The sequence below is a fragment of the Vigna unguiculata genome, chromosome 5 (assembly GCF_037176805.1).
Source record: "Vigna unguiculata cultivar grain cowpea cultivar isolate G323 ecotype 2 chromosome 5, ASM3717680v1, whole genome shotgun sequence".
NCBI lineage: Eukaryota > Viridiplantae > Streptophyta > Magnoliopsida > Fabales > Fabaceae > Vigna > Vigna unguiculata.
Window position 1 is genome coordinate 46,170,855 of NC_140796.1, and position 26,925 is coordinate 46,197,779.

A 26,925-nucleotide genomic window follows, 5' to 3' on the forward strand; every position below is an offset into this window, starting at 1 on the left:
TCTTAAGTCCATGAACATATATATTAATCATTACAACTCCATTGTTCATGCATACTTCAAAAGACATTCACGTTTGAGTAAAGGGGTTGGTTGTAAAAATTTATTGTTGGTTGAAGACATTTAAAGGCATTAGAATCCGACAGCTGTTTCACTGGGAAAATTCAACAAGATTTGGCACCAAAAGTTACGTATGTTTTCTACTCCTAACAATCTCTTGCATTTCTTCAGGGGCACCTAGTTTTATACTTATCCACTTGCAACTCAAAGGAAACATTATTTTGTTAGTAAAAACTGACATGATATGACAGACAAAGAAATGTTGTTGTTCAATGTTGTATGAATAATACAATTCTAAGTATCTTGAACAGTGTCATGCAATTTTTTCAATGCCATTCTCCATCTCATTTAACAGGGGTCAATAATTCATTATGATGGTCAATTAAGCATTGAAAATTGTGCCCTCAAAGCATGATGCAAAAACGGAAACCAGATACAAAAACACCATGACAAGCACTACTCGTCCAAACTTACCTCATTCACAAATTGCATGATAATGACGACTTTGATTAAGGATTGGAGTAAATCGACATGAAAATTGAAAGAATAATCAGACTTAATGAAAGCCAGAAAACATCACGACAAAATATAACATTCCCAACTTCAAATATTTATATGAAAAGCACATTGCATATGTGAAAATTTACTTAAAACCTTGTTAAAAGAGAAACTTGTTAAGGTTTGTAGAATCTGTGATGTTATAAATTGTTTGATAGTTCAAGATCTTGAGTAGTTCGTCTGTCTTTTCATTAACATTTTTGTTTAAGTGAGAATAATGAGTGGTGTTTTTTCTTTCTTTCGATAGAGTTTATTAGAAAGAGATTATACACATATGACTTCAGTCCAATTTATTTAAGGATTGAATCACTTTTAATTCAAAATATCAAGACATAGTACATTTAAGTGAGAATAATGAGTGGTGTTTAACTTTATTATTTCTATCGAATACAATACTTAGACTTGAATTATTCTCTACAATACCCTCTTCAAAGTAAACTCCTCAAAAAGAAACTTATCAATGACTTATTAACCCGGGTTAGAGAGTTGACATAAAAGAATCTGCATAATCTTAACACTACAATTAAATAACTAATGATAATCTTTTGTGTGTGTTTTCCTTAATTCTTCCTTATTAATTATCCATCTATTTTTGTGGTTTTTTTTTCTATCATTGTTCTATTTGTTTTTGCTATAGCCGGTATGAGTAAATTTGTTTAAAGTATTTATATAAGAACATTGATGAAGCATACATAATCTTAATTGTGGTGAGTAACGAAAAGGGGTAGTTACTTACTTGGACATATGGACCCTAAAAAGAGGAGGTTAATTAAAACCTCACACTAACACACCCCACAAAAATGTTAAAATTGCATCTCTTACTTACATGGGCACTTGTTAAAAGAAATAGAAGGCAAAAATAGCAATAACATAGCATAATGAGGTGAAAACTTTTGATGAGACGTGTCCCATGCTTCCAACCTCATGAATGAAGAAGAGGGTTGCGTATGATTTGTGAAATATAACTGTCCCAGAACCAATCTTTTCCCGAACATGTAAATGCCATTAATTGGACACAGTTTCGTGTAAGCCTTAAAACTTTGTAACACACAATTAACGGATTTTCAAATGACTCTGACACAGACAACTCAACGGTTTCGTGTAAAATAATCAAAAGCTAGAATTTTCATTGCAAAAGCAACGTTACTGTTCTCATTTTCAGCAAAATAAACCAAATATTCAAAAAACATCAAAAAAGTTGGTAAATGGAGATGCGGGGTATCGATCCCCGTACCTCTCGCATGCTAAGCGAGCGCTCTACCATCTGAGCTACATCCCCATATTATTTACGTTTAAAATTATTATCATATTGTTTTAAAAGATATATAATATGTTACTTCTGTTATATGCTCGTGGATAATGGAATAAGAATATGTAAGATTAATTAGCGAATGATAACATAAATTTCCGTGCAAATGTCATCGATTTTGAATTTAATATTTGAAGTTTGAAATGTTAAATCAGCGATGAAGACAAATTTGGAGTTTCTTTCTACATTTATTTTCATGGTTTTCAGTGTTTTTGAATGCTGAATGAACTTGTTTGTTTATGATTATGTTTGCAAACTTGTTTTATTTGACTCTTTTAACACATTTCTCTTTCTGTCTAAATTTAGTTTATTATGAATAGTGAAAACGAGTGTTTGTGTATTTTAAAATTTTAAAAATATAATTCAAATCATTATTAAACATTGCAACTAATAATTTATAAGAAAAAACTTTAATGTGTCTTTTCTATTTATATGACATACAAAATATTGGAAAAGGAAAGTTAAATGGGGTAATTATAGGAAATTTAATATATAGCAATAATGTATGAAATGATAAGATTTTGTTTTTAACTTTTAGAAAATGAAATGAATTTATGAACTGAGGCAACTAGAGTCATAAATGATTGAGCAAGACAATCATGACACTAAGTCTCTCTGTTTAATGCTCTTCATTTCCTTATGGTTAGTCTTTTACAATTTTCTTAACATACTAAATTACAAATTAAGAGAAAACTTAAGATTAAGCCGAAAATTAAAGAGGTGAAATATCTTTTCTGTGATAAGCTTTAATCTTGAAGAAGGTAGAATTAAGGTATAAAGAGTTACAAAGAAGATATTTCAAATTTTATTTTTATGTTGTGTTATTGAAGTGAGTCCAAAATTTTATTGATTTTTGGTACTATCATCTTTTAAAATATTTTGAGATTGATATATTACAAAAGTTTTAATATTTTAAAATATTAAATTTATAATCATTAATATATTTTAAAGATATGATGCAATAAAAAGACTATCAAAATAATCGATAGAGAATTTAAATTCGATCATCTTTCATATTTCTAAAACATAACAAATTTTGATTTTTTGTTGGATTTTTAATTGCTGTTCGTCTCTTTTATCTTTAGAAAGACATTAATGTACTTGATTTTGATGTTTTAAAATAAATTAAAAGAAATTTTAATATATCAAGATAAATATATTTTTAATGTTTAACATAGTACAATACCAAAGAATCGAACGAAAAATTTGGCCTTGAACCAAATGAAACAGACCAAAATATTCATTGTAAATTGCTAGCTATGTTTCAGGATAATCTTCAATTCATGACACTTAGAAAAGCCACTGTGCAGATTACTGCAGGCCAAGAAGTGCAACTAAAAACCTCTACTTGAGTTGATGTAAGTTTTAATTAGTCCACTAATTTGTCCCTCACTACCTTGGAATTGTTAAACTAACATTAACCCCAAAAGCTAATACTAAATAATCAAACTCAGTTTACTCAATCATGTGAGAGTCAAAGGGCCACACATAAAAAAAAATGATGCCATGTCCTTTATAAACCAAAACATTTCAACGTAAATATACACTTTGTAATATGTAGTAACTTGTTTGTGACCAAGAGCTTTGTATAATACACCCAAATGATAATTACAATGTCAATAATTATTGGTAGATCAATGAGTCCATGGAGCAATAAATATTCAATACTTACTAAACAATCATGCAGTTATTACTCATCACACCTAACTCATATTCCATGCTGCTTTCAAACAAAGACTTGGTAATCAGCTTTCAGAAATTAACCTTTCCACAGACTTAAGAATCAAGCACGAAATTGCTTAACAATCTAGCAAAGGAAAATTGCTCATTCTTATTCTCATATTTAGCTAAAAGTAAGATTTTTAAATTGTGGTTGAAATAGTCTTTTGTGAATTCATTACAACACACACACACACTGTGATTAGTGGTAACACAGAGCAATACTTTATAAGAATTTATGCAAAGCAAGAGCAAGCAAAATGGTGTGTGATTTATCTATTATTCCCTTGTAATTTTGCCGACAATGTGAAAGGGCAAGATCCGAACATCTAGAGTGAGATTGTGACACAAAGAATTTTGAGCTTTATTCTACTTAACATGGACAATGATGTCCACTATATTATTATTGTAGCAATGCAATGCAATCAACACGCTTAGGACAAAACTTTTTTTTGGTGCATAGAGAGAGGAGGATAAGTCAATTCAAGAGGCATAGTTGAAGAAGAAGCCTCAAAGAAAAGAGGGGTCATAGGAAAAGGACAAAGAATGCAGCTTAGTACCAAGAACTGAATGGAAACACCAACAAACAACTACTTGTGTTGAATCATCTTCACTGTTTTCCTTTTTCATAACTTGGCACTTGGCAGATTTTGCAGGCTAATCAACCCCTTTTGGCAAATCAAAGTGAAAATTCTTAACTCTCTTCTGACGCAACTCAAATGTTTGTTTAGTGGTCTGAGAAGAAGGTTGCAAAAATTAGACTTAATTAATTGGGATTTGGATGAAGTTCTGTTGGATCCTGCTACAGCAGTGGAATGAACTAATAATGGTAATTAATCTATTCATTTTTTTTATTTGTTTAAAGACTGTTGAAATGGATTTTATTCATTTATTGGTGTCACTAGTCTACTAGGTCTGTTGCTCCTGCAGTTTGGGAATAAAATTAGTTCTGGGGTCTCTTTGATTTTACTGTCAAGAAAATGTTTCTCTCTCCCAAATCATTTTATGGTTGGTAACTGTGCTGGAAAAAAACAACTTACAAGTAACTGTTTATGCTTTTTAAGTTTAGTTAAAATGCTGAGAAAAAAAATTATAGGTACAGAAATTAAAATAACAAGAGGGTTTAGATGGTTTAGCTATTTGTTTTGTAAAAGACTGTATATGAATTTAAGGTAAATGGAGGCATTTCGTATTCCTAAAGGTAACTAAAGTGCTACCAAACCATCACTTTCATGCAAATATTACACATCCTTTTCAATTTGTTGAAGTCTTCATCAACAGGTATTTAATAATTTTCAGTCTAACCCTCATTATAACAATACAAATACGTGTGGTTTGTATAAGATTCTTACAATTTAACAGATAATATGCAGTTGTGTTAAACATTAAACTTAAAACGGTTGGAGTGGTATGGTACAAAGAAATAACTTACTTAAAACTATGTAAAACTTTAGTAAATATTTAAATTTAAATTTCTTGGAGTAATTAATGAGTTGCATGGAGAAACGAATCTTACACGTGATGGGCAGGAGGTGATTTAAAAAGTTGAAAATGGGAGGCAGTAAAAATCTAAACTAAGTCCTGGCTGACAAACAGTACCAAACACAACACAACACAGATCTACAATCTATTGGAAGTTCACTTACCAACACAACAAGAACAATAATCCATTAACACTTTTTCACCTCTTTTCTTCTTTTTAAGGATCCACCCCCATTTCTCTGTCTCCTCTCTCTTTATGCTCTTTTCTGTTTGTGTGTGTGTGGATTATCACCTATCTCTTCTTGCAAAAGCAACTTCCTTTCATCTCTTGTTAGCTTTCAACACAATCCATGACATGACCCCACAACACTAGTTATCTCTCTCTGTCTTTTTACTGCAGTTTGTGGAGTGGTGAGCTTCAAAATGGAGACAATGAACTAGAACTGGTGTAAACCATCATTCACAGTCACTCCTTCAACCTCTTCAAGGTTCAAAGGTACCTTCTTTTCTCATGCCCATGATTTGTTTTTCCCTTTTTCACCACCGTTTCAGTCACGGGTTTGTTTGTTTGTTTCGCTTAACATTTCCTCAGTGCAAGTGAAATGTCACGGTTAAAAAAGTTATCTTTTTGTTGTGTTTTTTCCAGTGTGTGGGTGATGAGCTCCTCCTAGACAAGAGCTGGGGACAGAGAAAAGAGATGGTGGGAACTCCTATTAACGGAAGAACAAGGCCAGCTTTTGGTGTTGTAAATGGTGGCCATGATCTTGGCCCCAGTAGTGCTCCACCAAGCAATGCTGGTTCAGATTATGGCGTTATAGAGTTCACCAGGGAGGATGTGGAGGCCCTGCTGAATGAAAAGGCCAAAAGGAAAGACAGATTTAATTATAAGGTTAGTTGAAGTCTGTGGCTTCATGGTCATTGATTTTGTGGGATATCTGTTTTATTTCTTGGTTGCTTGTTTTGGCTATTTATGTTTGAGATCCAAGGGGTGTCAAGGTTCTGGTCCTTCATTAGTGTATACTTCTTTGTAGTAGTGCTACTTGAATTACTGCTTGGTTAGCTATCATTATCTTATGTTAACATCAGGTTTTGTGCTCTTAGGAAAGATGTGAAAATATGATGGATTACATAAAAAGGCTGAAGGTTTGCATCAGGTGGTTCCAAGACCTTGAGATTAGCTACTCACTGGAGCAAGAAAAATTGAAGAGTTCATTGGAATTAGCCCAGCAGAAATGCATGGAGATAGGTTAAGATTGTTTCTCCTTTCTTTGTTTGGAAAACCATTATCAAGTTCCTGAACTAATGCAGTTAGATTCATTTAATTGCAGAGTTGTTACTCAAAATCAAGGAAGATGAACTAAATTCAATTATTGTTGAAATGAGACGAAATTGCACTTCTTTACAGGAGAAATTAGTGAAGGAAGAAACAGAGAAAACAGTAAGTCAGATTTTCAAGTCAAGTCAGTGGAATTTCATGGGTGAATCTTTGGAGCAAAATGGTAGGGAAAGGTTATATTTGATAATAATTTATACTTATTATCTTTGAAAACACTAGGCAGCAGCAGAATCTCTTGTTAAGGAGAGAGAGGCCAGGCTTAACTTTGAGAGGTCACAGAATACACTACAGGAAGATCTTGGAAGAGCACAACGGGATCTCCAAAGTGCAAATCAGAAGGTAAAACCATATCAGTCTCAATTCAATATTTTTTATGCTTCTTATCTGATGCTGTTAGTTTTGTCAGGAATTATTCATATATCTAAATGTCTACAACAATGATTTCTACAGATATCATCACTCAATGACATGTATAAGCGGTTGCAAGATTACATAACGAGCTTGCAGCAGTATAATGGAAAACTTCATTCAGAGCTTTCTACAGTTGAAACTGAACTTAAGCGTGTGGAGAAAGAGAAAGCTGCTGTAGTGGAGAACCTTACTCTGCTAAAGGGCCAGCTTACTTTGTCTATGGTGAGTCTGCTGCTCTGAAGTGTGAACTGTTTCAATTCAAATTCAAGTAGCCATGCATGGGTAAGAGTGCAATAGAGTTGATACCTACAAGTCTGCAACTCTCTTAATGATCATTGGAATGTGTTAAGTGCATTTTTTGTTGGTAGATGGTTGGGAAGAATCCTATAACTAATTTATTCTTGATCTTTTGCTAATGGGCATGCTTAGATGAAAATGACACTTCTAGGATGCATTGAATGCCATAGATTTTTAAGAAAACTTGTTTTTAATGACTTGACTACATGTCTTCCAGACCCTACTTTTTCTTTCCTTTTTGATGTGACTATTTCACAAGTGTTGATCTTATTTAATTTAGTTACTGGGTTTACTTCGAATGATGCTTGTAGAGTTCTTGAGCTCTTCACATCAGAATAGGATGTATTTTGATTTGTTTTAGAATGAATGTTTGTAGTTTAACTAAACTCTCTAGTAAAATGTTTACTGTCAAACAAATACCATAGCTCTTTCAATGATAATATGGCTTCAGTGGTAGATGTGTCGTGGGGAATTTCTTCCCACTAAAACATTAACACGTTACTACATTGCTAGAGTCTTTTCAAGTAAAAGAACATTAACACATGTTCTTATTTATAACCATAAGTAAATGCCGATATGTTATTACCATCCTTCCTTGGAATTCCAGAAACTTTTTTTGCTTAACATGCAACTAGTATCTTAAATAGTTTCATTGGTTGGTTTACTAGTCTTCTCAAGAAGAGGCCACAAAACAGAAGGATGCCTTGGCCAGTGAAGTTGGATCACTTCGTGTTGAGCTGCAACAAGTGAGGGATGAACGGGACCGCCAACTATCTCAAGTGCAAACTTTGACTACTGAATTAGAGAGGTCGAAAGATTCTACGGAGAAGTCCTGCTCTGAACTGAACAACTTGACCATAAGAACAAATGAATTGGAGGTTGGTTTAATCTTGTTCTTTTTGGTAAATGTCACATCCTATTGTGTTTATTGTAGAAATGTGATGATTTTTCTGCACAGGCAAAATGTGCTTTGCAAGATGAGCGGATAAAGATGCTGCAAGAGAAGCTCACCACTGCAGAGGAGAAACTGCAGGTAATGAAGGAGGCATAAAGTTAAAAGAAAAGGAAGTTCATTTGGACATGTTATATGATACATTGGATTTTGTTCCTTGTTAGGTTTCTGACATATCTGCAAGTGAGACAAGAACAGAATTTGAAGGGCAACAAAAGCTTGTACATGAGTTGCAAAGACGTTTGGAAGATGCAGAGTATAAAGTTATAGTAGGGGAGAAACTGAGGAAAGAATTGCACAATACGATTTTGGTAATTCCCTGAGCCAAATTTCATTGGTGATGGAAAAAAAAATTAAACAATATGCACACCATACTAATCTCTGTTTTTACAGGAACTGAAAGGGAACATCCGTGTGTTCTGTAGAGTGCGGCCTTTGTTACCTGATGAGGCTTGTAGTACAGAAGGAAAGCTTATATCTTATCCCTCATCGATGGAAGCTTCTGGACGGGGCATCGAATTGACACAAAGTGGTAAGTCTCATCTCATGATACTGAACTTGAAGTTGGTCTTTTTTCTAATTGATGTATGTTCATTTTATTATTTAAGAATGTTGTAACTTATACTACTATTTCTGTTTTAGGCCAAAAACATTCATTCACATTTGATAAAGTTTTTGCACCTGATGCGTTACAAGAAGAAGTTTTTATTGAAATTTCACAGCTTGTGCAAAGTGCTCTTGATGGTTATAAGGTAATATATTAAAGTTTTCTCTTATTCCTACTATATTATTTCAAACAATATTATATGCATTGCATAACTGCTAACAATTGAGTAATTGCTAGTCAGATTAACTGCTAAAAATGCATAACTTCCTTTTTGATTATTTTTGTTCTATAATGAAAAAGGCTTTTTGGTTTTGATTGATGTATAATGGACATTTTCTTTTCCAGGTTTGTATTTTTGCCTATGGTCAGACAGGATCAGGGAAAACTTACACAATGATGGGCAGGCCTGGACATCCAGAAGAGAAGGGCTTGATCCCTCGTTCTCTAGAACAGATATTTCAAGCAAAACAGTCTCAGAAACCCCAAGGCTGGAAATATGAAATGCAGGTGATATAGAGTAAAGTTTTTAGTTATTCATGTTATGGATCATAAATTGCAATGCTAAGGTCTAAGAGGGTTTTTTCTTCTTAAAAATTAACAGGTGTCTATGTTGGAAATATACAATGAAACCGTTCGTGATTTGTTATCTACAAATAAGTCATCATCTGATGGAACACCAACACGTGTGGAAAATGGTACTCCTGGGAAGCAATACTCCATCAAACATGATGCCAATGGAAATACACATGTTTCTGATCTAACGGTAGTGGATGTTCAGAGTGTAAAAGAGGTTGCATTTCTTTTAAGTCAAGCTGCTAATAGCAGGTGATTACTTCATAAGCTTCCTTTATAGGTTTCTAGTGCTCTTTTTCAATGTAGCTATTGTGGCCATGTTATATTGCATATCCCAGTTATTCATAGTATAAGATCAAGAGAAATGAGCTACTAATTTTGGAAAAAATAACATGACATAGTTCTAGTGTAACCGAATACTTCGATACATTTACTTCTGGAAGTTAAATTCCTTTGCCTTTGGATGCTGAATTTAACTGTATTGGTTTTTCTTTTAGATCTGTGGGCAAAACTCAGATGAATGAACAATCTTCTAGAAGTCATTTTGTATTCACTCTTCGAATCTATGGTGTGAATGAGGTATGGTTGTTTCTCCTCTGATAAAAATTGAACCATTTCATAAACTCCGTAACGTCTTACACGTTTTCAAATTTCAACCTGTGGTTCTGCTAGAGCACTGATCAACAAGTACAAGGCATTCTAAATCTCATTGATCTTGCTGGAAGTGAGCGTCTTTCAAGGAGTGGGTCAACCGGGGACCGATTGAAAGAAACTCAAGTAAGTAAACTCATAATGTTTTCTATTTCAAATAGCTCTACTTATTTTCTTTCTATTAATCTAAATTTTCTGTCTTGCAATAGGCAATAAATAAAAGTCTGTCATCATTAAGTGATGTCATATTTGCCTTGGCCAAGAAGGAGGATCATATCCCATTCAGGAACTCAAAGCTTACATACCTACTTCAGGTGATTATTCTTTGCTCATACTTCAAAATAATCTGTAGTACATAGTTGTTTACTGTACATTAAATTCAACATAATCTCATGATTTTCTCACCTGTTGAAACATATATATGAATGCACGAGGGACTTCCATGATATACATTGTTAGCATCCCTTTATTGTAATTTCTATGTAAGAAACTATTTCATAACTAAAATATATTTCAACTATAGGAAACCAAAGAAATCATGTCATGTAGCTGGATTGTTAAACAAAATTTGCATGCAGCAGTTTTGACAATTTTACTGCATTGATTGCTTCTTTATTGTTGTCTTGTAATCATTTGAGGTGATCTGATTTGTTGTGTGGGATACAAATGTTGAACAGCCTTGTCTAGGTGGAGACTCAAAAACATTGATGTTTGTCAACATCTCTCCAGACCAAGCTTCAGCAGGAGAGTCACTATGCTCACTCCGGTTTGCATCAAGAGTTAATGCATGTGAAATTGGAACACCACGCCGTCACACCAATGGACAACGCCCTATAGAATCTCGCTTGACCTATTTCTAATCTTTACATACATCAATGAATGAATGAATATATTGTTTAACATATTTGTGTAATCGCTACTACAGCCAAAATAACTCCAATTCTAACATCAGACTCTATAGATTGTAATGTATAGTAAAGAAGTAACTGAGTATTCATTTAGCTAAAAAGAGATTTCTCATTACTATAGTTCTTTTTGCAGTTCAGCTTGATCTTATATTCACCATTTCATGTTACGCTTCTTTCTTATCATGAAACATGTCAGTCATGGACATTTTTGGTGTATTTAATTCTGTCAAATGTGTAAAAATCAATGGTATCTCGAGAATGTTTCATACATAAGACATACTAAATTCAATCTCCATATTGTTTAACATTCTCTACTGTGGAGATAGTCACGTGCTTCTGTACTTTTTCTGTTTTTAAAAGAATTGTTGGATTGGTTTTCACTCAAACATTTGGCTGTAAGGTAGCATTAGCATGTTTCTAACGTGGAATACATACATCATATAATCGATAGGGTGTTGATACATATCCATCAATGATTGAAATCACTATAATAGTTGACACCATCATACATTTGTAATTCTTCTGACATAACATCTTCCCATGTTCTTGATAAGCACCCCTTTTCTTGGAATCAGTATTGTACATCAAACACGTATAATTGATTTTTGACAAGAGAAATAGTAACAGATTGATTAAATTGTTTCGTACAATACATCCATCCGGTCCATGACATCTTTAAGCAAAACTTCAGTTTCCTGATAGCATGATTGTGTTTCAGGTAGACTTTTCTTCCTCGAAGCTTCTTCAAGCTGTCATTGAATCACAAATTCAATTTCACAATTAGTCCAACCACTGTAATAGCATAATAACTGACAAAACACGTAATTTTTAAGGAGGAGAAAGAGAAAGAGAAAGGGTATTACCCTTTCAAAATTATCAAACAGTTTGTTAGCCATATCAGTTAGTTGCTGCTTTTCATCATCCACTGGAGTGGCAGAGATAAGCTTGTCAAAATCATAGTATATGATGGTAGACTTGAGTCTAAGGTACTTCCTCACATAGTTGAGTGTGTCTGCATGAACCAAATCTGCCATCGCTAGAAGATCAAAGGAATACCTCTTAATCCTTTGCACACTCCCTTTCAGTCCAATATCTGGCATGAACAATCCCCTTTTAAGAAAAGAACGTGTCCCCGTTTTCTCATTTGCAATATCTAACCAAGTAACAAACATTCACATCAGAAGATATCAAATACCCTATTAGGCTCGTCAAAACTTGCAGTACAACAATTTTTACACTGTTAACTATAAAAAAAAACTGTATTAGAAATCATTTTTAAGACACTCATTGTAAAATGAACAAAATGAGCCAAATTTGAACTCATTTTATTTGGCATGTATGTGAACTATGTGTGTAAACTAGTTACAAAGAGAGCTTACTGTTAGTGACAGTTAATCGAGGAAGAGGGTGATCTTCAACCCAGAAACCATTATCTTTGGCTGATGAAATCTTGTCATTGAATGGCCATGTGAGGACTAGAGTGGTAAGCCCTATAGCTGCTGCTCTTCTTGTGGTCTGAACTGAGCATTCTGATGCTTCTTCTTCTTCTTCTTCTTCTTGAGTTTTGCTTCCAAGAAATCCAACTACTTGTGCTCTTTTTATGGTGTTGTGTGCATTTGGAAGACATGTGAGGGGAATTAAGGTTTTGGAGACTCCATGCAAGTTTGTGAGAGGAGGCATGATGATTAAGGAACTCAAATGAGTGAAGTGTGAAACAGAGAGATTGTTCATCAAAGCTTGGAAAAACAAAGTTTATGTTACATCACTCATATCCGTTGCCAAGTGATATATATCCAATGTGTGCCAATAAAATTGTTATCCTCGTGAAGGATTGTATAGTAATTTCTTCTTATCTTATGTACGTATGGGCTTTCTTGGCCTGTGGTATTACTCTTTTCCAGGGTATTGTTTTTCAACCTTTTCTTGCTGCACCCCAAAATTACTAACTGCACTCCATGATAATAATGAGGGTGCAGTTAGTAATAATAGAGAAAAAAAATCTTTTTATATCAATTTAAATATTAATACATTTTAATTACTCGGAATTTATTATGACTTAAGAGGACCTGTTATTGTGCTTCTAGTACCAATCTCATGAAAATGTAAAATGATTTTTGTGTGTGTGCTAAACTACTAATATTAAAAAAGATGTTGAGGAATTTTAGTTCTAATTGTTAAATTTTTGTGCAAAACAATAAAATTTGTTGACATTCTTTTAATTTAATAGTATTATTTTAACAAAGTCTTCACATGTGTCCATCCATTTTTGGTAAAGTTTGGATTAAAAAATAATATTTTGTAAGAAAATCATTTATAAAGGTTATATAAAGAACTTTTTTCAAAATAAATTAACTAAAACACATACTAAATTGTATATTTGTTAAGTGTTTTTAATTTTTATTTTATAGTTTTTCTTCAAATTGGTATATGTAATTAATAATTATAAATTAAAAAAATAAGTAGATACTATAGTATAGTGATCAATTTTTTTACAAGGTAATAGTAATTTCCTGATTATATTTTATATTATTCTATACATATCAAGGAAAAGAAAGAAAAATGTTAGAGATTCGTTAACATTAAATTGATTCAACTTTTGAATTTAAAAGTTTGAAGTAAAATCCTATATTTGATTTTACTAAATAAAAGTATGGTAGAAAAAATATTTCAGTAAAAATAATTAAAAAATATTTCACTATACATCAATTATAAAGAAAATTAGTAATGTAGTCATTCAGACACCTAAATTGGAAATAACAAACTATAATAACATCTCACCAATATTCTTCCTTCTTAATTATTTCATTCTTAACTTATTTGGATTTTGGACTATAACCTTTTTTTAATGTACTAAAACATTATATTTCAAGGAAAAGTAAAGCGTAGTAAATAAAATTGTCTCTATTTCCAAACTATTTTAATCTTTTATCTTAAATTTTAATTATTTGAAATTATAATTAATTAAATTAATTTATTTGAGTGAATAAATTTTTCTCAGTCTCCATTTTTTAATTCATACAAAACTTTATTATAAGCTTACCGATAGAGATGACAATGGGACATGACAGAGATATGTTTCGCTATCTCATACCCATTTCCTTAGAAAAAATTCATCTTCATTCCCATATCCAAATTCAACACGTATCAAACTTTTGTCTCATCTCCATCTCCACCAGGTAACGGGTATAATCTCGTATCCATACACGTACCCATTTTCTTACTACTTCAATTAATTTTAATTATTTTTTATAAAATAAGAAAAATTATGGTAAATGAAACATAATATTATCAAATATTCAATATTAGGAGGATGATTGTTTCTTCGATATCAAATACTTTGAAATAAAATATAATTGTTTACATTTTAGATTAGAATACCAAATAAAATTTCATGAGAACCAAAATATTTATTAAATTTGCAAACATTAATGAAACCTAGTTGATAAAATTTAAAAATATTTTTTAAAAAAATTAAAGGAAAACAAATATCCAAATTAAAATATATTTTAAATGTTTGTTTACTTTAATTTTTAAAATTGTAATGAATATCTTTTTTATACACTAATGAAAGTTATAATACATCACTTTATTAAAATGACGCAAAAAAAAACAAATAATAAACATAATAATAAAATTTTAACATAGATATTGTATCTTTTGAACTCCAAAATATGTTAGATGGTGATTAAAAATTTAATGACAATTACATTAATTTTTTATATTGTAGTAAATAAAAATTATTTATACAATTATGATGAAAAAATTACAGTATAATTGATAATGAGTTAGAAAATAATAAATAATTAGATAAAATATATCAAAATAATATTCTACATCATAAAAATAAACAAAAAACAAAAATATTAAAAAATTAATAAATGTGTGTCTTATAAACAATTAGAGATACTATTAAAATAATTTATACAAAAAAATATATATAATTAAGAGTATGATAAAATGAAAAATATCTTAAAAATTTAAAAAAAAAATTCAAATATATAGTCAATAAAAAATAATAAAAGTTATTTTAACGAAACTAAAAACTTTCGATAAAAGACACAATATGATAATAACTTCCCTCTCGCATGTAACTTCTCATCCCAAACAGTGTTTCCGTTCAAGCATAAACTTACCCAAACTATAAAGGCATAGAGTAAAGTATTTTTGTATACGATAAATTTCAGTATATGATAAAATAAAATTGAGATGATCATTTTTTTGAGTGACTCCACCTATTGATGACAAAATAATAAAGAAATTGAAAGAAAAGTAATAATGTATAACATAAATAAAAATTGATCAGTTTAAAAGAGATGAAGTTCAGTGGAAGAAATTTAGAAATAAGAAAGAGGAGAGATTGTAGAGAGATTTAGGGTTAGAAAACAAAAGAAAAAAAAAATAGGACGACACACTTTGGATAAAAAATTTAAAATACCCAACTTTTCATTTTAATATGTAAATGGCGTAGTCATGCATTTATGTTGTGGTAATCATGTTTAGTGCACGTGTAAACACATCGTGGAATTAAAAAACGTAATCCAACAATTGGCTCTAATTAAATAGGTTAAGTTACCTAATCACCTTCTAATGTTTAATAAGGTTGATACCCAGTAATTTTCACGAGCAAAGAGCCACAAAAAAGCTTCAAACTTTCCCTACGTAGCACAAACCCAAGTTTTTTGTTGACATATTTGGTGCCTATACAAAATGCACAACTTTTTTTTCACCGAATAAGGTTAACAATAACAAATATTAAGATTCTTTACATATGTGTGTCTGCGTTCAAATGATGTAAAATTGATTAAAATTAATTAATTTTTTAACACAAAAACAGTTTGTATTTGTTTTTAAAATCAATTAAAAAATAAAAAATTCACAATAAATAAAAAATAATTTATTCTTGTTTCTAGATGTCAAATGTCCGAGGCTAAACCAAACAAACAAATTCACAGTCAATACTAAAGGGATACGATAAGAACCATTTCAAATTGCAAATAGTTCCTCGTATGAATGAAAACCACAAGATTTTAAACTTTTGTTTTCTATTTTCTACCCTTAAATCTCCAAATGAAGCATAAAGAGTTAGTAACATTTTCAGAGTCTCAGGACACCTGATAGATTTGACTTTTTGTTATTGAATGTGGTGTATTAATTATTTGAGCGATGTGGGCCATTAATATTTACATGCTACCAAACACTTCATTCATTACTCATACTGTATATATGGACCATTCTTCTCTGCTCTGATGCTGAGCCATAACAACATTGATTTGGAAAATTTCTCAATATTATTCGGTGTTACAATTTTTTCTCAGAAATTCAAAGTGAGACTCGTGTTATATTTTAATTGAATGCATGAACCACATGCACATGATCATGACCACAGAATTGGCTCATCCATAGGCCCCAGCTAGACCATGTTTGTTGTATCCATATACATCAATCAGAAAAATGTCTTATTCAACAGAACAAAAACGTTTAATAAGATAAGGATAAATCAACATTTTTTTGTGCAGTGTTGTTCTTATATTTCCTCCAACAACATTTTTGTTTGTATAAATAAACCATTCTGCAGAAGCAGCAGAAGCAGAGAGAAATGGAGGACACAGAAAAGCTCAAAAAGTCCAAGGTTATCAGAATAGACTCTCAAAAATCATGGGAACACTACATCTCTCATGTCACCGATCAAAAATACCCTGTGAGTCTCCTTTGTTTATTTGAATTCATTTAGCATAAATCAGTTTGCTTTTTTACTTATTATCATGGTAATGAAAACCAGATTCAATCATTCTAAGATCATTGAGGGTTTAATTTAAACTATGTTTTTTTCTTTGTGCGTGAAATTTTGCAGGTTGTGGTTCATTTCTCTGCTTTCTGGTGTGTGCCTTCTATAGTAATGAATCCTGTTTTTGAAGAACTGGCCTCCAATTACCAAGATGTTCTGTTTCTGACATTGGATGTGGATGAAGTTAAGGTAATTTGATTCCCACACAACACTTAATTTGTTGTCATACATGTTTGGTTTGGTCTTGTTTGAACACATATCTCAAATTTGAATCCATTAGTTTTTGTGTTGTTCCTGCAATTGCATTGTTATCCAAAGGGAATAAAGGGAGTCCACAAAAATTCTTCCAAATTGTTTATTCCAGGATTCAAACCCACTTTCAGTTCACATGAACCTCATTTTATTTAATCAATCATAGAATAATCACTAAATCTTATCTCTAACCTAATCTTCAATAAAAATATTCATAAGGGGCTTTAACTTGCACCAATGAAACTGTTGATTATAGTATATTAAATGCATCCTTTTGCAGAGAATCTTTAATTTTTTTTTTCTAATGCACAATGAACGAATCTGGATTTTCCGGTAGATTTTTTTTTTCTTACCTTTAAATATACTAATAAATACTGATTTTGATGTTTTAAAATATATTAAAAAGATTTTTAAAGTACTCATATCAATTTTATTTGAAAGACACACCATAACACAACATAAAAAAAGCAGTTGAGAATCTGGACTCATAACGAACAAAGTTGCATGTAGAGTATGTATCTATTCCTTCATCCCATTCTTTCTTTTCTTTCAAATTGAAGGAAAGGATCCAAACATAAGATCGGAAGTCCCATATTGACTAGAGATAAGATTAATTCACAATATATAAATGAATAATCCTCACTTTACAAGCCGATTTTGTGAGGTTGAGTTAGGTTTAAAATTAACTTCTAACAACCTAAGCATGAACTTATGCAGAAAGTGGAATTTTTGTTCATATTTTCTTAACCCCTTTTGAGATCTACTTTATGTGCATTGATCATGTACCCTCAATTCAGGAAATTGCCTCCAAGATGGAGATCAAAGCCATGCCCACTTTTGTGTTGCTGAATGGAGGAACTCCTGTGGGGAAAATTGTTGGTGCAAATCCCGATGAAATAAGGAAAAGGATTGATGATTTTGTTCAGTCAAGTCTCTCCTACAAATCTGAGTGAACAAGGCACATGGTGAACAATGTTCATTGTCCTATGAATCATTTTTATGTATGGTTTTATATTCTAAGTAAATGATAAAGGTTGTTCTTTGCATGTTTGTACATGTTTGGTGAGCCATGGAAAGTCAGTGGAGTGTGAATGTTATTTTAGTATGTATTGAAATTTCATCATGTTCACATCATTCTCTTATAATATTCTTTCTTGTCCTAACATTCCAAGTGAACCATATGATTGGATTCAAATTTGTACCATTCCTTTTCTATGTTTACTCATGAACTTAAAATATTCCTTATATAATGAGCATCACTAAAAACATCACATGCCCTCGCCTTAAATCTTTATATAAAGTGAAAAAGGAAATTTGTAAACATGATATATTTTCACCAAAAGAAAGAATGAGATAATATGAGAAAGGAAAAGGAAAAAAGTTACAAATTGTTAATTTATATATTATAAAAAAGAAAATGATATTTTGACTACTAAATTTTGATAACTTTTTCCTTATAACATGATGTGTTCTATTTTAAGTGGTTTTGTAATATTGAGAGTAAGAAAAAGAAAAAAATGGAAAACCACGTAAAAAATGAAATTTAAAATTGTAAGAAAAAATTGTTAAAATTTAGTTGTCAAAAAATAATATTTTTATAAAAATAATATTAATTATTTAAAAAATCTTAAGGTAGGTGAGGTTTTATATTTGAGATTTATTGTTTGTGAGTGTTTGTTATTTTCAACTTAATATTATATAACTAGATGACAACCATGTGATGGGCGTGGTTTTAGATTGAGATGTCAATTAATATTTGGCATTAAAATATACATAAAAAAAAAATCATGTTGGGAAGCCAATGTGGTTGGAATAGGGTGCCTAATTAATAAAGTTATAGTTAAGAGTAGGCAATGAACTCCAACTTCTCTCAATTAAAAAAAACAGTTAGGGAAAAAATGATGAGTAATTTTTTTATAATTACTAAAAAAAAAAACAAAGTGGCATACAACATAATATGATGCAACATGAATATTGGATACCACGATTTATTCTCTCTAAAAAGTATAAGAATATAATATGCTTATAATTCCTAAAAACAAAAAAGAAATAATATTATATATTTGAGAACAGACGAATTTAAGTCGCATAAGTTTCCAATAAAGAGACTTCTACTTTAAAACAATTTGTTTAGAAGTTCTTTTTAACAAAAATTACAAGATCATCTTGTATTTTTCTTTCTTTAGCCAATAAACAACACAAGTTTAGGGAGGAGTATAATAATTTTGTTGAATTTTTTTAAAAATGAATTAAATTTTTTGAGTTTCAATTGGAAAATTTGATATCATGGTTGAGAGTGAATAAAATATTGGCTTTGTTTAAAAATAGAAAAAAAAACAATAAGAAAAAAATAAAAGTCAATAATAGTCTATAATTAAATAAAAAACAAAATACCAGAGAGAAGAAGATAAAAAAAAAACATTGTAATCAAACGCTCCCCTGCCAAGAAGTGAAAAATTGAACACAAACACTGCTTCAAATAGTTTTCCCTACTCACTTCTTGAAATAATTATTGAAATAATTATTTGAAATAAGAAAATGAGCACATACACTGCTTCAAATAGTTTTCATGGTTCCACTGCTTCAAATAAAATTCATTGATGCACAATTTAGAAGAAAAATAGAAGTGGCATTTGAAAAATATTTATGAGATATGAAAAGAAAGTGAGAGTGTATCAGAATTGAAATCAGAGATTGGAAAACGTATTAAAAAACCTCTCTATTGTATGTTCTACAATTTTCTTAATCCCAAAAAATAAAAAACATTTATATATTTAGAAAAATAATATAAATAATTGTGATTACATATTAAAAGGATATATATATATATATATATATATATATATATATATATATATATATATATATATATATATATATCAATTAAAGATAAAATAGAAATATAAAATATCCTTACCAAGAAGTAGAATCCTTCTAGATGAATATTTTTTGGATTTGAATAATGTGTGCATATCTTTGGATTAGATCAACCCTATGCTATCGTAACACCTTTGCCTAGTGGCCATCTTTTATATATATATATATATATATATATATATATATATATATATATATATATATATATATATATATATTTATAATCATGGTGATGGCCCCTCCCTTTTTTTTCTTTGTTTCCTTATTTAACACCATTTTCTTTTTCATATATTAATATTCTTTCCCTTTCAACCATTATGTATACTATCATTAATGCCTCCAATTTGTATTAATGTCAAGCTTTAATTATGGACAACTTTTTAGGTGAGGACATGCATTTAATTTTGATTTAAATGAGTTTAACTTGTAATAGTCATGAACTACCACAACACAACCTAATATCATTTTAAGTTTTACACATTTTAAATTGGTTGTTTGAATGAGATAGAAGATACCAAAATTTGTCTCTAACATTTAGATGAAAGCACTTAATGTATTTTGAAACTTTTATTTATTATTTATACCATTTATATTATAAGTGGAGGGGGAAAATTCTTTATAAAGTAGAAAAGAAAAATAGAACCAACTAGATAAAGATAATTAATAAAAACAAATGGTTGCTATTCATATCATGTAATTACTTATATTTTATCAAAATAAATTTAAACTTTTTTATTTATATTTACACTTTATTAATAAAATTGAAAGGTGGTTATTAATTATATTTTAATTGATACACTTTTTGATAACTTTTGTTTCAAAAAAGAAAAAAAAAAGACAAAATCCGACATTTGACAGCGTGACAACATTGCAGAGACACGTGTATGTGATATTTACTACTTATTGTAATTATGACCCAAGCTTTGTCGACCTATTTTTGCCATGTGCAACTTATGCTTAAAATAATAGTCCAAATAAGAAAATGTACCAGTATTTTTAAAATAACTATTTATGCAGTAAGCATCACAAATAAAAAAGAAATTATAATAAGCATTTTAGAAGCAATAATGTAAAAAAAACTATGATATTGAAATATAAATATGAAAAACTTGTAATAAAAAATTGAAGTTGAAAAAAGATTAAAATCTTTAATTTTTCAGTTATTTTCGGCTTCGATATTTTTGAATTTATATGATTCAATCTTCTTCCTAAATGATTTAACATTTATTTTAAATTTGACTTCTTTACTTACTATTTTTTTTCAACTTTATAAAAAAAATTCATTTGATACACAACGTAAGCTAAAGCAAATTTAGAAATACTTTTTTCATTGTAGCTTTTTTATTGGAAATAGAAATAAATCAGTAAGAAAATAAATATTTAGTTTTGATTTGAAACATCATGAAAGTTCAAATGACACAAACTCTTTTTGCTATTATGAAATATTTTTACAATGTCAAACACGATATAAAAACAAAAGAAACAAAAGGTTTTTAATACAAAATTGTGATTGAGTTCCAAAAAAAATCACAATAATAAATGATAATGCAAATTTTAGTAAATAAACCTTAATGGAGAAATAAATCGGATAAAAGGTTACCCTATAAGAAGTCAAAACCAAAGAACAAAGACTTGGTCAAAAATAAATTTCTAATTTGTCAATGGAGAACAAATCCTAATTTGTAAGACCATTTTTGAGGTGTTTTTGCAAAATAACAAATGAGGAGGAAGACCTAGATCTAATATTTGAAAAGAAATTTACATCGTACTCTATTGTATTCGATGTAAAACAAATAATTTATATTGAACACTAAAAGATTTAACATAAATTATTTATTTTACGTTAATCATAAAGAATCCAACATAAATAATTTTAACTTATAAAATTATCACCGCATCTTTTATGTGTTTTATTTTGTTGATATATATAAATTAAGTGATGTAATTGACTATTTGTGTTAATGAGGATTTTATTTTCTAAAATATTTTAAATTTGTTAAAATCGATAATATTTATATTGTTTATTTGTCCATTTTCTTGAAGCCTTTATTTATCCAATTTTAAAATAATTTTTTGAGTTTTTTCTTTCAATTCTCAAACACAAATCACTTTACTTCAAATTTTATTTCATTTTAAATCCTTTTTATAAACACCAGCGTATACTTTAACTCTTAGTGGATTTAAAAAATATATATATATAGAATAACCAAAATGGTGAAAGTTTTGTAATAAATACGACTAAGTTGACCATGTATCTTGAGCACGTACAAGTTAATATCTGAATTTAACTTTTGCATAACATATTTTTAGAAACACTTAGAAACTTCAAGGTGTGAAATTCACCACTGAAAATTATTATGTTATAATAAAGCAAATATGATAAAAGTTTTTAAAGCACGTGAAAGGGTTCGGAGAAGAAAAAAAAAAGGAAGTAGGTGTGAACCTTGAAAAGTTAGAGTGCATTAAACGTTTTGGGTTTTTATGTTGACCTATGCAAAGATCATATGATTCAATTTTTATGGCCAAACAAAGAGATTGAGAGTGGAGAAGAAGATCGTGACATTGTTGCTGCCTGGAAATTGACGTCCAATTTCAATCCCCCATTACAAAATGCAAATGCAACTAACAAAACAACCACTTTTTATTGGGGTTGAATTTAAATATTCAATCTTAGAAAAAAAAATATTATTAGACATATTAGATTTGGATATGACAGTGTTAAAATCTTGTATTTATAAGGGTTTAAAATTCCGATTCAAGCACAAATTGTTTAATTTGTTACAACTTCTAAAATGTTGATTTAACGGGTTGACCCAATTTCACATCTATATATATTTATATATTAATTTAGAAAATTTATAGAATAAAAAAATGTACACAGAAGATAGAGGTTTTCATAAATAAAAAAAATCCAAATCAAGTGTAGATTTAATTATTTCCTACTTCAGAGTCATGACAATATTTAGAAAAATTTGCCTTTTATAAGAGTGGGAAGTGTTTAAGTTAGGATTTTGATGGTGTAATTGGTTCATTGATGTGTCATTATGGTCACATCATGGGTCACTGTAGAGGCATAGCCATAGATTCCCCTTTTGGTAGAACCCTCTCTTTTTCTCTCTACCCTCCAACGTGCTCTCTCCCACACTGCACAGCACCCATTCCAATTCCTTCTCTCTTTCACCATATCTCCTCAAACCACACTCTCCCTTACAATCAAACTAATCACTTCAAAGGAACAAACACAAATAAACACTCCAAATTCACAATTTTCCGGGAAAATCCCAACGCACCATGGTTTCCCCGGAAAACAGCAATTGGCTCTTCGACTACCCCTTGATCGACGATGACATTACCGTCGGAGACGGCTCCTTCACCGTCTCTGCTTCCGCCTTCTCCTGGCCCCCCCCACCTGCCTCCAATGTCAGGTACTATTTCATTCCCCTAATTAGGGTTTCTGATTCAATCTCAGTTCCCTAATTCGTGTTTTGGTCATGCTGTCTGCTTCTAGTGTTGAAATTGATGCTTCACTCGTTGATTCTGATGGCCTCAAAGACCATGCTTTGAAGAAGAGGTGCACAATTCTCCTCCGCATTTTCTTTCGAATTATTTAAAATTAAGGAAAGAAATACACTTCATAACACCATGCAATTGGATCAATACTGTGTGGTATTAATTTCTAGTCTGATTCCTGAATATATTTATTAGGCTTAAGTTGGTTTGTTTTTGGTAGAAGCTAGCTATGTTGTCAATCCAAAGAGAGGAATATTTAATCCCCAGTTAGGACTTTATTTGTTTGTTTTCTCAATTTCTGCTGTTTGGCGTGTGGTAGAGTCCAGCTTATTTACTTTGCCAACTTTTTTCGTTTAGCTTTTGAAGTAACAATTGAAGACTGAAATGGAAAGGTTGCATGAATTTTATTAATGGTTTAGAAAGACAAGCTATGCTATTCATAGGTTGGTCATCGATTAACTCACACTTGTGAAGTAATATAATTAAGTGAAATGGCGATTCAACGATGTTTCTGATATGAAGATGATAAGTTCGCCAGCATTAGTTCAGCAGCATCAATGAAGAAATTGCTACGACTATCCTATTTCATACAGCATAGATGCTATGTTGCTTAAGTATGATATTGCAATGTTTTCTCCTGTTTTCTCCAGCCACTCTCACTGGCTAGAGTTTAAAGATTATTGGATCCAATTCAGATACTTATTCTTGGATCAAGTTATGCTATATCTCTTGTTTATTCCTGTTGCAGGGGTAGATCTGATTCATGCACTGGTTCTAGCTCTAAGGCGTGTCGGGAGAAGTTGCGAAGGGATAGGCTTAATGACAAGTAACCTTTTGAATCCTTGCCATCTTCCTTCTGTTCGTAACTGTTTTGGGGGACTTGTATTTAATACGATTGACATGCATAGGTTTGTTGAATTGGGCGCCATCTTGGAGCCTGGAAGGCCTCCCAAAACAGACAAGGCTGCCATTCTTATGGATGCTGTCCGAATGGTAACACAGCTCCGGGAAGAATCCCAGAAGTTGAAAGAGTCAACTACGAGTCTTCAAGAGAAGATTAAAGAGTTAAAGGTGAGACCTCAATTTATATTCAATACATTTCTTTTTAAGATTGGAAGACTTGTTTGGGGGGTCCTTATTCTAGGTCATTTCATTTGGTTAATTTTTTTGCCATAACAGTAGTACATTGCTCAGTGGGTAAGGCTATGTTGAATTTAGTAGCCGGATTCATCTAGCAAGTGGTATAAGACTTTGTTGTTATAGTAGTAAGTAGTAGCTGTGATGGAAACATCTTGCAAACCAAACCGTACAAAATACTAACTGTTGAATTCATCTACTATACAGGCTGAGAAGAATGAACTTCGTGATGAGAAACAGAGGCTCAAGGTAGAGAAAGAGAAGCTGGAGCTACAGGTAAAATCAATAAGTGCCCAACCTGCTTTCTTGCCACCCCCTCCTGCAATCCCCGCCGCGTTTGCTCCACAGGGTCAAGCCCCGGGCAACAAGTTGGTGCCTTTCATCAGTTATCCGGGTGTTGCCATGTGGCAATTTATGCCTCCTGCTGCAGTGGATACATCACAGGATCATGTACTCCGTCCACCAGTTGCCTAAGTGGGCATTTGTACAATTATTTGGGTTTCCATTTTTTGCCCAAAAGTTGTATTCATTTTACCGTAGCTTCTAAGTGTTCCCTGTAACTGGATTCAGAGGTGACTTTGACTGTATTTGGCATCTGATACTATTATGAAGTAATCACTGGTATTTGCATGTAAATGTTCATAAGCTTCTCAGGCTGTCTTTGCGATTCTCGAATCTTTGTTACTGGTTTTGATATAAACCAAGGGCGGAACCAAAATAATATGACAATAAATAATAAAAGGTCAAGCACAGGTTGTTTTCGTACTCTATTTATGCTGCAAAAACAGTAAAAGCATCAATGCTGCTTTAGTTTTAAACTTGTAGCAGCCACAAGCCACAATTTTAGCAGAAAAAAAAAAGGGGGAATAAGTTCCGACTAGTGGGAGCTATCCATCATAACAATGGATATCAATCGAGATGCTTGCGAATAAAGCAAGATTTTATTTTCAGGTGTCTTGTAATTTTAACTCAACAAGATTTAAGGTAAAAATTGTGTTTATTTACTTAACTTCCCATGGCAGTAGTTTTGTAAGTTATATCTGTTATCCTCCACCCATGTTGTATTATTGTGTGGTTGGGAACAACCGGTGCATGCTATTATCTTATCCGGATAGAGTTTTGTAGATTGAAACAACCCTTTCATATCAGAACTCTTAACATCTTACCATTCTGTAAGACCTTAAATGGCATCCTCGTATCTCCACACAACTCATTTCCAATCTATCCAAATTTCCAAACCATCATCATGGCCGCCTCCACACTCCAATACTCAAATCACATCAATTTCATTTCCTGCTCAATTTCTGTACAACCACTGCCACAACTCCTGCATCAACCCAAGATCCTTTGTTTCCTTCAAAGCTACATCCACTTCCATCCATTCCTCTCTTTCCTCCCCTAAACCTCCTATCTCAAAGGAAGAGGCCATACTTCAGGCCAAAACATCCCTTTCAACAACCTTAGAGAAACCCCTCAACAATCCCAAACTGATAGGCAAATTCAAGAAACTAAGGCAACCCAAGCTCCGGGTTGAAATTCCAGTCATTGATGACTCACCGGATTCACTGTCCCAACTTGCCCTTGATTTTTTTGGTGACTTACCTATCAAAAGAAAAGGTTCTCCCACCAAGATCTTAATCCTATGGCCTGAGGCTAGCTTGAAGGAATCTGCCACTGTTGCCTTTCAGTCTCATTCAACTATTGAACACATTGACATTCCTTCAGTGGCCAAAACAGACCCCAGAATCTTGAATTCTGCAGAAGTCGCAATATTTTTGGCGCCTGATAGCTCCCAATTGGCTTTGATAAAAAGAATTAGTGAAGCCTTTTATCCAAAGCCAGTGGTTTTGTTTAACCCAAAATGGGCATTTGAGGAAGAGAGCAACTTTGGTGATCTGAGTGGCTTTGTTGGTTCTTTCGAAGTGGTTTATTCTTTTATGGGGTTGGAAGTGAGAGGGATCTTGAGCAAAAGAAAAGGGGTGGTTTTGAAGTGTGCCAGAGATGGGGTTCTGAGTGGAGAGAGATGGAATGTTTTTGTAGAAGAAGGAGAAGAATTGAAAGTGGTTTCCTCATTCAAGTCCAGACCAAATATTGGTGAAGTTGAAAATGTATTGTACAATCTCATGGCTATCAATTCGCCCATAACCAAGTCTGCAAAGTTCATCAAGGGATTGGTGTCAAATGTCACAGGGAGAAAGTAACTGAAGCAGAAGCATTGGTCTTCAACATCTCTACTCACATGAATCTGAAGAACACATCAGCAAACATGGTTCGGTGATTGGAAGTGCACTAGTATGACCATTGTATGAAGTAAACATCTTGTAACACAAACCAATTTTGAAGGAGAATTCATATTATTTACGAGGACTATGCCTGAAGTTATTGATAATGTGCGTGCAAGATACCAGTGCCTGAACATGAATTTCATGACAAGAAGCTCTGTGTTAGCTCGTTGTATTATATGTGGATTTAAATGAAATAGGATAAAATGGTCCTTTGATCTA

General features: G+C 31.6%; 5 protein-coding genes and 1 non-coding gene across 7 annotated transcripts; 4 read left to right on the forward strand and 2 right to left on the reverse strand.

Annotated features, from left to right (window-relative positions):
* Nucleotides 1-1,821: 1,821 nt before the first annotated feature.
* TRNAA-AGC (transfer RNA alanine (anticodon AGC)) lies at nucleotides 1,822-1,894 on the reverse strand. Its single transcript has one exon. It is a non-coding gene; the product is annotated as a tRNA-Ala (tRNA).
* Nucleotides 1,895-5,248: 3,354 nt separating this feature from the next.
* ATK3 (kinesin 3) lies at nucleotides 5,249-10,980 on the forward strand. The gene is made up of 17 exons (XM_028073412.2): nucleotides 5,249-5,621; nucleotides 5,772-6,014; nucleotides 6,227-6,371; nucleotides 6,454-6,563; nucleotides 6,681-6,800; nucleotides 6,912-7,094; nucleotides 7,838-8,047; nucleotides 8,128-8,202; nucleotides 8,286-8,432; nucleotides 8,515-8,653; nucleotides 8,764-8,873; nucleotides 9,074-9,235; nucleotides 9,330-9,553; nucleotides 9,799-9,880; nucleotides 9,974-10,078; nucleotides 10,162-10,266; nucleotides 10,630-10,980. Exons 2-17 carry the CDS (start codon nucleotides 5,823-5,825, stop codon nucleotides 10,810-10,812), a joined length of 2,292 nt encoding a protein of 763 aa, XP_027929213.1. The 5' UTR covers nucleotides 5,249-5,621; nucleotides 5,772-5,822; the 3' UTR covers nucleotides 10,813-10,980.
* A 321-nt stretch (nucleotides 10,981-11,301) lies between these two features.
* PNSL3 (PsbQ-like 1) lies at nucleotides 11,302-12,626 on the reverse strand. The gene is made up of 3 exons (XM_028073413.2): nucleotides 12,240-12,626; nucleotides 11,724-12,013; nucleotides 11,302-11,609 (listed from the first exon to the last, which is right to left on the reverse strand). Exons 1-3 carry the CDS (start codon nucleotides 12,589-12,591, stop codon nucleotides 11,493-11,495), a joined length of 759 nt encoding a protein of 252 aa, XP_027929214.1. The 5' UTR covers nucleotides 12,592-12,626; the 3' UTR covers nucleotides 11,302-11,492.
* Nucleotides 12,627-16,342: 3,716 nt separating this feature from the next.
* LOC114183717 (thioredoxin-like protein CXXS1) lies at nucleotides 16,343-18,062 on the forward strand. Its single transcript, XM_028070832.2, has 3 exons — nucleotides 16,343-16,558; nucleotides 16,712-16,834; nucleotides 17,695-18,062. Exons 1-3 carry the CDS (start codon nucleotides 16,457-16,459, stop codon nucleotides 17,848-17,850), a joined length of 381 nt encoding a protein of 126 aa, XP_027926633.1. The 5' UTR covers nucleotides 16,343-16,456; the 3' UTR covers nucleotides 17,851-18,062.
* A 4,747-nt stretch (nucleotides 18,063-22,809) lies between these two features.
* On the forward strand, nucleotides 22,810-25,057 carry LOC114184123 (transcription factor ILR3-like). Of its 2 annotated transcripts, XM_085673139.1 has the most exons (5): nucleotides 22,810-23,199; nucleotides 23,283-23,345; nucleotides 24,033-24,110; nucleotides 24,193-24,355; nucleotides 24,629-25,057. In XM_085673139.1, the coding sequence occupies exons 1-5, from the start codon at nucleotides 23,066-23,068 to the stop codon at nucleotides 24,893-24,895; spliced, it is 705 nt and encodes a 234-aa protein (XP_085529265.1). In that variant the 5' UTR covers nucleotides 22,810-23,065; the 3' UTR covers nucleotides 24,896-25,057. The 2 variants fall into 2 exon arrangements, with proteins under 2 accessions (XP_085529265.1, XP_085529266.1); XM_085673140.1 differs by lacking the exon at nucleotides 23,283-23,345 and having other exon boundaries at nucleotides 22,816-23,199.
* Nucleotides 25,058-25,537: 480 nt separating this feature from the next.
* Nucleotides 25,538-26,925, forward strand: LOC114184122 (plant/protein (DUF1995)). The gene has a single exon (XM_028071373.2). The coding sequence runs from the start codon at nucleotides 25,606-25,608 to the stop codon at nucleotides 26,620-26,622; it is 1,017 nt and encodes a 338-aa protein (XP_027927174.1). The 5' UTR covers nucleotides 25,538-25,605; the 3' UTR covers nucleotides 26,623-26,925.